Below are 11,591 nucleotides of genomic sequence, written 5' to 3' on the forward strand. Positions count from 1 at the left end.
TAAAACACCTTTCTACCTCCTGACTTTAATGGTCTGTAAGGTGCGTTCCAGTGCTGGAAGATGCCTTCCGGTAGAATACGGCTTAGTCAACATGGGCCCAAATGAGATTTGTTTTTGTACATTTTGGGATTCCAGGTGCAATCCCAGATGAAGTCCCCTTTTTACATGGGTGGGAATGGAAATAGCAAAGAGAAAAAATCGGAGCACTGCCCATGCAAAAGAGGGGTGCGTGTCCCAATAGTAATGAAAAAATGCAAAATGTATTGGATCATAAAGTACCGGCTATAAGCCCAAACCAGCATGTTTAAAGCCCCTAAGGGCTCTTTATTTGTACCTTGATAAAGACCCCTTAGGGGCTTATAGCCTGTACTTTATGATCCAATACATTTTGCGTTTTTGCACTACTATTGGGACACGTGCCCCTCTAGCTTTTGCCTGGGTAGTGCTCCGATTTTTTCTCTTTGCTATTTCCATTTTTACTTTCAATGGACCAGGTACCTCAGGACATCAAGAATTTCATTTGGACTCCAGGAAGGTCCCGCGAGTCACATGATATATCTACACTGATATTATTAAGGCCTATATTCGGGATCTGACCCTAACTATACACCAGCCAATATTCTGGGCACAAGTTTGTGTTTGGATCCTTAGGCCGTGCCTATAGTGCCACTGATGGCGACGGCGAAACGATGGGTGACGTCACCCGTCGCCACCGGCGAAAGTTATGTTTCGCCGGTCGGCGGCATCGCGGGATTCCCGCAATTTGATTTGTTAAAGGGCCGTCACCCATGAAAAATCAAATTTTGCCGGTGGCGGGTTTTGGCGACGGCGCTTGTCGCCGTCGCGTGCACTTTAAGCGCACACGGCAGCGGCAATGCTTTTGTTTTCGGGCGAATTCGCATCGCCGGCACTATAAGCGCGGCCTTACTGAAGTATGTGGGATCATTCCAGTTAGGCGTGTGGGTTATGAATATTACCTGTTATACATTTTATATCAGTTACCGGACAGGTACCATCCATGCACTGATATCTTCAAACAACATGTAATAATCTGTCTAGGATTCTCCGAGCACCACACAGTTTTCCTTCATTTTACATGTGCGTGAAGCTTTGGGTCTGTGGAGCTCCCCCGCGTTCATTTCAGCTCTCGGGATTCTGGGGAAGGGGCTACAGAACCTCCCTAGTTGTTGAAATCCCCCCCGTATTGTGGGCCAATAGGAAGCTTCCTAGTGGCCCACTTGACACAGGGGATTTATCCTCCATTTTGTTTCCCCTGGGAGGGGAGGAACTGGCAGCACCTTACCGGATAAGTATCTCTGGAAGCAGGGGGTCTCTGGCGCTGAAATTAATGCAGTCCAGATACCCCCTGCTCTCTTCTCCCCCCCCCCCCATATCTTAAAAATAGGGGGCTAGAAAATTCTGTAGGGGGAACTGCTCCTTTGGGTCTTTATTCTATATCCGCCGGTTGGGCCGTTTTCGGATGAAATTCCCCATTAAAGTCATCGGGGGATTTAGTCTAAAACCAGCCAGATTGGGCGCTCCGGTGGATAAAAAAATAAGCCCCTTAAAGGGAATTTGGAGACCCACCCAAATATGCAATAAAAAGGTGGCGGGCACCCAGCATTATCAATTTAAAATGGCGTTAACAAAGCCGAGAACAAATTATTAGTGTATTTAATTACATTCACTTGCTGGGGGGAGAAGGAATTCCAATTAGTTTAATTAGTCCAAATTGACAGCACAAAATCAGCAAGATGTGGAAGTCTTGTAATTTAGCCGGGTGTAATCAGATAATAAAGACAGGGGAAGAGGACGGGATCCTTCTCCAGGGGCTGTTTAGTCTGTTAATATAAGTGGCACGCTACACCACGACTATAAGCATACAATAGAAAAGGGTAGTGGATTAGTGGGGCAGTCTGCCAGCAACGGTGGTAGAGACTAAACTATTTGGCGCTTCAGTGCACATTAAACCCATTCACTCCAATCTACCTAAATTTGTCTTTTAAATGGGTGCGTTAAGGCAGGTTGAGCTCAACACCAATCCTCAAGTCTTTCTCCCCCCCCCCCCCAACAGGTCAGGTTTTCAGGATATCCCAGCTTCAAATCAGTCCCTACACTGATACACAAATTTATTTTTTACATAAAACACCGAAAACGCATATAAAGATCAATTTCACCAAACCCCCGGCCCCCCCCCCCAAAAAAAACCCAGAATGCCGAATTACACACGAGCAGGGAGAAGTGGTTTTTCAGGAGTGTTACGGATTCGGGATGCAAAATAAACCAACGCCGGAGTCATTAAATCATATATACTCGTTCATTTAATAAGGGAATGGATTATGCAATCCAGAAATCCCCCTGAAAACTAGCATGTTGCGACATAAAATGATACCGAGTAGAACTGCACACTTCTATTTGGCTCCAGCTTCTAACTTGGATAACTGGGACCCCCAAAACAGTTTGGAAAACCACCCCAAAATTGCGCTGCTGAATAGGTGAGTGGACCATTTGCACGAGGTCGCGAGCCGGGGCGAATTGGCCCGTTTTCAGAACCGTCAAAATCCGCGGCTCAGTCTTCGCAGACGATTCGCCGAGCATTAAATCAACGGGCACGGTCAATGTATTTTATATGCCAATTGGTGAAGTTCGGAACAAATCTGTAGATTCGATTAACACAGGGGTTCTCAACTCGTCCTCAATCCCCCCCTCCCCCCCCAACAGGTCAGGTTTTCAGGATATTCCTGCTTCAGCACAGATGGCTCAATCAGTCCCTGCCACCTGTGCTGAAGCAGGGATATCCTGAAAACCTGTTGGGGGGGGGGGGGGGTCTTGAGGACTGGAGTTTAGCACCCACCGAGTTAATGCCGAGACTCTTAATAGGGGGGGGGACGCACCATGTTGCATTCGCTGTCTTGCGAAGTTTCGCCGAAAGCTTAGGCTGCGGACATAGTCAGTTCTCCCGTTCGGAGGCTGAGGGAAAGCGGGTGCTTTCCCTGGCCATGGTACGCGCGCCGTCCATGGGCGTGCCAGTGACGTCACGGAGCTGGTTCGCCCTCATTGGGCGAACCGCTCACGTGACCGGCCTGTCGCGCCATTATACCCATATCTTAAGGGTTTATACGGGAGTACACCGATTCCGGTTGGCAGGTTCTATTTAGAACCTAATTTCGGGATCCTATATAATAGTTCTGACTGATAATTACAACTCAGTCAATTATCACCCACTTTGAGCCGCCTTATCTGGGGATTTTAACATTGGTCTGCCATATTTTATACGTCGTCGCTATGAATAATTATAAATAACACTTTTTTTTATTTTTTGCGTCTATGAGATTTATACTCACTCTAGTGTGTCAATTGAAGGGAGTTAATTAACTCCTTAGTGGGATACTGTATGCCCTGACTACGACAGTTAATTCACTTACACTCTGAGTGCAGTCATCTGGGTTCTAGTGTTAACCTAGTGTTAACTTTCGTTTCTTAAATACAGACGCAAAAAAGGACTTGGCCAGGGTAAGAAGATGTTTATTTGTTAGAATGAGCAGAACGGATTGCGCTTTCAATGTAAAAACGGACGCTTGTTTTAGTCCCCCCGATGCTACTCCTTCCCCTGTGTGGAGTCCCAGTGGGCGGGGTGTTTTGCTAGCAGGTGTCTCTGCAGCGTTGATGTCCCTAGCTGCGTTCCAGGTTTCCCTCGGCTGACGCTGCGGTTGCACACGACGCAGACCGCGTGGGAACTGCACAAGGGGTCGGTGTGAAAAAACTTCCACACGGGGGAGGTGACCCGCTTCGCCCGCCTACGGAAAACCTTCCCCTGCTGTCCCGACGCCCCTCCCCCGTTCTCCGCGGCAGAGAAGGAAGTGAGAGGCGCCGCCTGTGTGGCGACTGTGTCCGACTCCAATCCCCTCCAAAATCTTTTAGACTGGACAAGGCTTTTAGCCAGGGAGCTAATTCTTGCCCCTAAAACCCGGCTCCTTTTCATTCTCTCCGGCCCGGTCACCTTCTCTACGTACGGATCCGTTCGTTTTTCGTGGCTGGCCGGCTCATTAGTCAAACGGGATGGGCGCTTGTGACCCTTGGTCCTGTTAGACTGTGTACGCCGGGCGCTGGAGACGGTGGGTGCCTTGGACAAGAGAAGGGAGAGTGGTTTCCCTATGAGGTCCCTGATATCGTGGTGGGTACGATTAGCGAGTTCCCAGGGCTCTGGGTGCTTGGCTAGAAGATGTCTTTGCAGCGTGGAGGTCCCCAGCTGTGTCCCCGGCCTCCCCCTACTCACGCTCTTGTCACACAGTTTGCAGATAGCATGGGACAGCTGCTGAGGATCCCTGGTGAAAAATACCCAGACTGGCGACACCACTCTCTTCTTCTTTCTAAGTACCTGAGTAATGGGGGCAGCATTAATGGGAGTAACATCCCCTTTAGAGTTAAGATTTCTTGCTAACCCCCTCTCTTGTGCTGCAGTGAGTGACCTTTTCTCTAAAGTGGCTTTACATTCCTCTTCTTCGCTGCTAAATCGCTGCTCTTCCCCCCTGCCCTGTGCTCTGCCTGTTAATCCAATCAGCATTTCCTCTGCAGGATTTACACAAGGGCTATTAAATGTCCCAAAATCCTTTGGTTCTCCCAAGCGCTGGGCAAAACTCCAGGCCACATTACTGACCGCGGCCCAGTGAGTGGGATGCATGGCTTGGAGGTGACGCTGTAGGGTGGATGTCCCAAGCTGCATTCCTGGTCTTCCCCTGCTGACCGTCCGCCGGCAAACCACGCAGGTGGCCCGAGATGGACACAGGGGGTCAATGTGAAATAATGTCCAAGCCGGAGAGGTAACCTTCTTGCTCTTCCCCGGAGGCTGCACTGTGGGTTTCACAGCCAGTCTTTGATCACAACCCTCTGAGGCTATCATATGGTCAGGCGTCCGGGTATCAGCTAGCACAGACCCATGGTTCAGCTCCTCGGCAGAATGTAGCATCCCCATGGGTTCAGTTCTACGGACCTCCACAGGCTGACTCCTGTCTCTTCTTGAGTTCTTCGCCTTGTAAGCGCCTGCCTCTAAACCATGAGAAACTATATCGTACTCAGGACTGGTGAAGCTTGACAGAGGAACCTCACTCTCTTCCCCCATCACTACTAGCTCCCCGGGTCTGTGACCCGCGGCCCACTCCTCTGGGTGTCTGGCCTGCAGGTGCCTCTGCAGGGTGGACGTGCCGAGCTGGGACACCCGCTTTCCTCGGCTCACACTCTTCCTGCACAGATTGCAGGTGGCTCGGCAGGCATACTGGGGGTCAATGTGGAAGAAGTTCCACACCGTGGACGTCTTGGTTCGGGTTCCAGGTCTTAGCACGCGGTCAACCAGGTCACTGAAAAGTTCAGTCTGTGAATCAGGGGCTTCTGGGAGCAGCACCAGAGGGTCACAGCTGTCCTGGTCCCTGCCTTTTCTATCTCCATTGGCCTGTCTGTGTACCTGTCCCCATGTCTTTGGGGACTGAATGGCACTCATCAGTCCCTCCTCTGACTCCTCAGCTGAGTCCATCAATGAAAACCCTACAAAGAGAGGGCTAGTTAGTGGAAAGAAAGAATGGAGAGAGGCAGAGGACATGTGCACACATACAAATAACATGTGTTACCATATTATGCAGACACCAATTGATATTATATAGCATTATATTACGCCAGAGCACACCAAAGGATATTATTATATTATACAGACAGGACACCATTATATATGTTCTAGTAAAATTGGGCAATATACCGATATGTTAATCATATGGTGAAAATAACAAATGATGATAAGTCGACACTGTATTTATTATTGTGATATTAATATAAGTTAGCTGTGGTTGTCATTGCCCACTTAGGGACAGGTAGTGACACACACAAGCTCCATAGGCAGGGGTGCCATAAAAAACAGGATTGGCACCGCTATATAACCCCGCTATCTAACCCCGCTATCTAACCCGCTACCCAAAGGAGATCCATATACTGTGTGTTTTTCCTACCCCTGTTTCTGGTGTTCAGGGTAATAAGGGGATTCAATTATTATTAGACACATTTATTGTTCAATCATTGGGAAGGTATTTAGCTTTTTCTTTACATTCATTTTGGATATTAAAAAAATATATATTTTCACATGAATTAAAACAGTTATTGTCTTTTTTTTCTATTGAGCAGATATTTGTCAAGAAAAATATCAATGTCACGATCAAATGGGGAAAAGTGGGAAAAATATATTATTTCATAGTGTATATTATGCAGCCAGGAAACTATATGTAATACAGTATATTATATTTACATGATGCAGATGGGACGTTGCTATACATTACACTGTATATTGTGAGTATTGCATGATGCAGACGGGACGTTGCTATACATTACACTGTATATTGTGAGTATTGCATGATGCAGACGGGACATTGCTATACATTACACTGTATAGTGTATTACATAATGCAGATGGGACATATTTTCGCCTATAGAATTATTTGCACTTTTGCTGTAGGACACAAGTTGTTGCATACTCCTCCCACCCCCCAGGCTGCCACATTTACTCTCCCACTTCATAGGACAGCGGACTTTCCCTGAACCCAAAATTCCCCTCACCTACACCGGAGCTCCTCTCACTCTCTGCGGACACCGGATAACGACAGAACCGACCCAGCACCTAACGGAGCACCACTGCCAGCAACAAAAATGGCGGCCTGTCTTCAATACGACCTGGACCAAGTCGGCCACCCGGCTTCAAAAGGCAGCTTGCCAGGAACAGACATGGCGGCCCGGCTTCAGCACTTCCAGGAACAGGAATGGCGGCCCGGCTTCACCACTGCCAGGAACAGATATGGCGGCCCGGCTTCAGCACTGCCAGAAACAGATATGGCAACCGGTCTGGCTTCAACCCTGCCAGGAACAGACATGGCGGGCGGCCGGCCATGCCAGGCCCCTGATTCTAACCTTCGACGCCAGTCAGAAACATGGCGGCCGGATACACTTTCCAAAGGTTGTGACCTAAATATGGCACGTGTAAGGAATGCGAGTCACTAAATAATAGTTTAAACCGCACAACTTATTTATTGCATAACTCACTCAGACACATGACCTCAATAGGAATAGCCTCTTAGCAGGGTTGCCACCTTCTACTGAAAGCCAACCCGGGGGGGGGGGGGGGGGGGGGAAATCCCTTTGTGTGGTGGCGTCTCCCGGCATCCTGCTGCAATTCCCCCTCCAACTGCAGTGAACATGGCTGCGCGGCGTGAAATGACGCTGCATTGCCATGGTAACCATACGCTACGTGACATTATGACGCTCCGCTGCGTTGCCATGGCAATGTGACACCGTGTAGCGTCATGACATCACGTAGCTTGGTTACCACGGCATCATTTGACACCGCGCAGTCATGTTCACTGCAGTTGGAGGGGGAAATTGCAGGAGAATAACGGAGACGCCACCACACCGCACGCTGCCACCACCCGGAGACGGCAACCCGTAGTCCGGAGGTAAGTGCCCGAAACCCGGAGTCTCCGGGTCAAACCCGGAGAGGTGGCAACCCTGCCTCTTAGAAATGAGAGATCTCACTCAGGAGTGGGGATCTGTGGGAGGGACATTGTCTCTAAGACCTCGGGCATGGTCAGCGCTTAGGCGCTGACCCGTGCTGAGGCGCGCTGCTGCTCGGCAGTGAGCCCCTGCAGCCGCAATGAGAGCGGCTTTAGCAGGGGCTCGCGCACGCTTGCGGAGCGTGTGTCTTAAGAAATCTTACGTTTCTGAGTTCGCCGGAGCGCAGGGCCGGTCACGTGAGCGGTTCGCCCAATGAGGGCGAACCAGCTCTGTGACGTCACAGCCCCCCCCCCTCCAACACGTGGTCTAGGGCCAGGGAAAGCACCCACTTTCCCTCAGCCTCCGCGCGCCTCCGCACGGCTGAAGTCTGCATGGACGTAGCCTAACAGACACTGCTGCAATCATTTATTTAGAAAATATTTTACCAGGAAGTAAGAAGATTGGGAGCTCTGGCAGTTTTCCAGGTCTTAGGCTCCCTGTTATAGTGCCGGCGAAAAATCAAATTGAGATGACTTCCAGCGATCGCGAACAAGCCGTCGCTCCGCGCTTACTGTAAGCAGCAACGCATTTGTTTTGACACGACATCGCGTAGCTGTCACTATAAGCGCAGCCTTAGGGATATGCAGCGGCGGATTTAAAAAGCTGTCTCCCCATGGAACTTAGCGGTGGCGGCTGCCTCCTTGCTGCCGCCCCCTCCTTCAGAACCGCCGCGTCAAATGAAGCCGCGAACGTCACTCACCATGGTAACGCAACGGCATGACACGATTTGACAGTGCGATGTCGCGTTGCCATGGCAATGAGATGCCATGTGATGTCACGTTGGTGACGTCCGTGGCGTCATTTGACGCTGTGGTTGAGGAGGGGGCGGCAGCTAAGTGACTTCCCATCAGGCCTGAGAGCTCAGCAAAAGTATATGGGGGCAGACATTTTTGCTGCCCTCAAATTTTTCCGCCCTAGGCCCGGGCCTAACAGGAAATCTGCCACTGGGGATATTGCCTGCAGACAAATTTGGGAAGCAAGCGGTGTGACGATGGCTGGGGCACCACGTCGTAGAAACTTAAATTGCAGTAAGTCAGGTCCACATTGGCTTAGTTTTAATTTGAGGAGCGCTTGTGTAATCTCCTCGTCAGATACTGGGACAGATTGAAAATTATAGGCAGTGTTGGGAGAGGGTGGGGCTATAGGGGTACTCACAGAGGGAGGTTCAGGTTTGTGGTTCGGATCACGTTCTACTAATAAATTAGTAGCACACCCCACAAAGTAATCATTGAATGCATTTGCAATGTCAGACTAATATCCTCCTTAGTGATATTACCTGGTTGTTGATGGCTAGAAGGCCGGAATATATTGTTGATGACCTTCCAGAAGTTACCTGGGTGTGATGTATTCTGGGGAAGATTGTCAGCTTTTGCAGGTCTTGTTTGCCTTGTGCATGCACTCTAAAATATTTTGTGAGTGACAAAAGTGTGAACAGGACACAGTACAGTGATGTGTTGAGAGAATGAAGTAATAATAAGAACTTCATTTAGGCAAGAGAGAGTTGCAGCTTGTGAGGATAGATGGCTCAAGCATCGGAAACGGGTAACAGATATGAAAGTGCAGACTCTCACATGGCCCCACCAGACACGCCCCAGTAAGCGAAAAGTGTAGAACACACACACAGCACAAGGAACAATGTCTCATATTAAGTGACACTTGATACAGGTCACTGGCCCAAAGTGAGTGACACTCCTGATAAGGAGGCACTGGCTCAAAGTGAGTGACACTCCTAAGGGGTATGTCATGATAATGCGAGATATTCAGTGTTTGCATAAATCTGGTACATTAGAGGTTAATGTTAGTTGCAAATTGTCTTAAAAATACATGAATTGATTTTATGGCGCCTGGTTTTCATGTTTGCCCAGAAGGTGAGGTTATCTAGCGAACGACCCTTTTTGTGATGACGGGGGGGGGGGGGGGGGGATTCATTTATTTATAAAATGTGCTACCAGCAAGTAATAAATAGAGAAGTACCTGTTGTTTTCAAGTATGTCCTGGGCACAGACATGGTTACATGAAATGAACCGAGATTATACATTATATTTATAGACATTGCATGAACAGTTAAAGATAATGTTATTGGCGTATGTAACAGTTACAGACCAGATTAAAATGTGGGACAGCTGATGTCTTGAAAGAACTTAGACTGGTGGCGGCTGAGAGAGTCTCAGGTAGGTTGTTCCAGCTGTGAGGTAAGTTACGGGAAGAGGAGCGGCCGGATTCTTTGTTGAACCTTGGGACCATGAACAGTCTTGAAATAGGGCGTCACAATTCTTCTCTGAGACTACAAATAAGAAATGAACCTTGTAGTAGAGCTTGAAAGGAACGCCCGTGGTGTGCTGCAGAATATCAGGTTGCGTGGCCAGGAAGACATTCCAGAATTGTGCAGATTTACTCGATATTAGGATATCACGGATCTAACAGCGATTCCCAATAACAAACAGATCTTTGTAACATTTCCGATCAGACAAATCAAACAATGCCAAACACTTCATGTTAATGAAATTCCAAAGGACAGATATCCATTTGTCACTCAAATTTCGCACTAAAAGCCTAATGTTTGATATCTCTGCGTGTATGTTAGTTATACAAACACTACAGTGAAGCTGGTGTTCTTGTAAATATTATAGGAATACAATTATGGGACATTTTATAGATCCAGGCAGATTTATAAAGTTTTTCCTTCAGCTATAAAAATGACATCCAGATTGATGAAAGGGGAAGGGGGGGAGGGGGATTATGCTGGGTTCCAAGGCAGGCTAAAATATCATCCAGGCATTTGGGTTATGAAATCAGAAATTCAACATAACAACCCCCCCCCCTTTTGTCTATTGCACATGTGGATTTCCGTAATCTCAATTTCATGCTCTCTGAAGTAATCTGATTATGTTATGTGGCAGCGAAATGAGAAATCTATTTTACTTCCTTTTATTTGATGACACGCTCTGCTTTTATTGTACTGTGTGTTCTTGTAATAATCTTTTTCTGGAGACTAAGCACTGAACTCTTTTGTATATTAAATCTAAAATGTAATAAGTTACTCTTTGGGCTCTGATCGAACAATTGCACGCTGTGAAGGGAGTAAACTACACTTTGCTACAACAGATTGTGTGTTAAGTGCATATTTTCTTTAGTAAACAGGGACGAAGACTCTGCAAGTGTATATTTGCTATCTCTTGGGTAGTGGGTGTGGAGTAAAGATATATATTGTGATGGATTGAGGGTAGATATTACTCATGTGAGGGACCTTGTGCAGGTGAAAGGTGAGTCAGTTAGCCTTGTGTATTAACCCTGGTCACATACACACACCACATGCTCACAGATGTGCCGTTCGTGACAGGGTAAATTTAGTCTCTCAAAGTGAGATTTCCTTTTAGAAAGGAAAGGTATACAGGGATATACCAAATAAGTAAACATGGGAAGAAGGTTGATCCAGGGGGTAATCTGTTTGCCACTTCTTGGGAGTCAGGAAGGAATTTATTTTTCCCCTTATGAGATATCATTAGATATTTTATTGGGCTTTTTTGTTTGCCTTCCTCTGGATCAATAGTAAGTACGGATATAGGATAAAGTATCCGTCGTCTAAAGTTAAGCATAGGTTGAACTTGATGGACGCATGTCTTTTTTCAACCTCATCTATTATGTAACTATGAGAAACACTCCTAATAGGGGCACCGTCCCAAAGTGACTGCCACTCCTAAGAGACAAATTATTGTCTCTGAGTGACACTCCCAGCAAAAGACAGTGGGATTAATGGAGAAGATTCACGAATCTCTGCGGTCTCTCTTTAAGTCAATGCCAATTAATATAGGGTCGAGAGAAAAGTAGTGCAAATATGGGACAAAACAATTGCTCAGATGCATCAAAATCTCATACTGATATAAATTGTCTTTGTTTTTTGCAACTTATGGTGCGGTGCTTTGGCCCAGAATGGCACCACTTTCACAGTGACACATAGGCCCCACTGCCCCGAGTGGCAATCACTTCTAATAAGGGATCCAGTGTCCAAC

General features: G+C 47.5%; 1 protein-coding gene across 2 annotated transcripts; it reads right to left on the reverse strand.

Moving 5' to 3' along the window:
* Window positions 1–2,857: 2,857 nt before the first annotated feature.
* On the reverse strand, window positions 2,858–6,725 carry LOC142477455 (zinc finger BED domain-containing protein 4-like). 2 transcript variants are annotated; one of them, XM_075582293.1, is made up of 2 exons: window positions 6,599–6,725; window positions 2,858–5,538 (listed from the first exon to the last, which is right to left on the reverse strand). In XM_075582293.1, the coding sequence occupies exon 2, from the start codon at window positions 5,525–5,527 to the stop codon at window positions 3,599–3,601; it is 1,929 nt and encodes a 642-aa protein (XP_075438408.1). In that variant the 5' UTR covers window positions 5,528–5,538; window positions 6,599–6,725; the 3' UTR covers window positions 2,858–3,598. The 2 variants fall into 2 exon arrangements, with proteins under 2 accessions (XP_075438408.1, XP_075438407.1); XM_075582292.1 differs by having other exon boundaries at window positions 6,595–6,725.
* Between the last annotated feature and the right edge of the window lie 4,866 nt (window positions 6,726–11,591).

This window comes from Ascaphus truei, unplaced genomic scaffold, assembly GCF_040206685.1.
Source record: "Ascaphus truei isolate aAscTru1 unplaced genomic scaffold, aAscTru1.hap1 HAP1_SCAFFOLD_2125, whole genome shotgun sequence".
Taxonomy (NCBI): domain Eukaryota; kingdom Metazoa; phylum Chordata; class Amphibia; order Anura; family Ascaphidae; genus Ascaphus; species Ascaphus truei.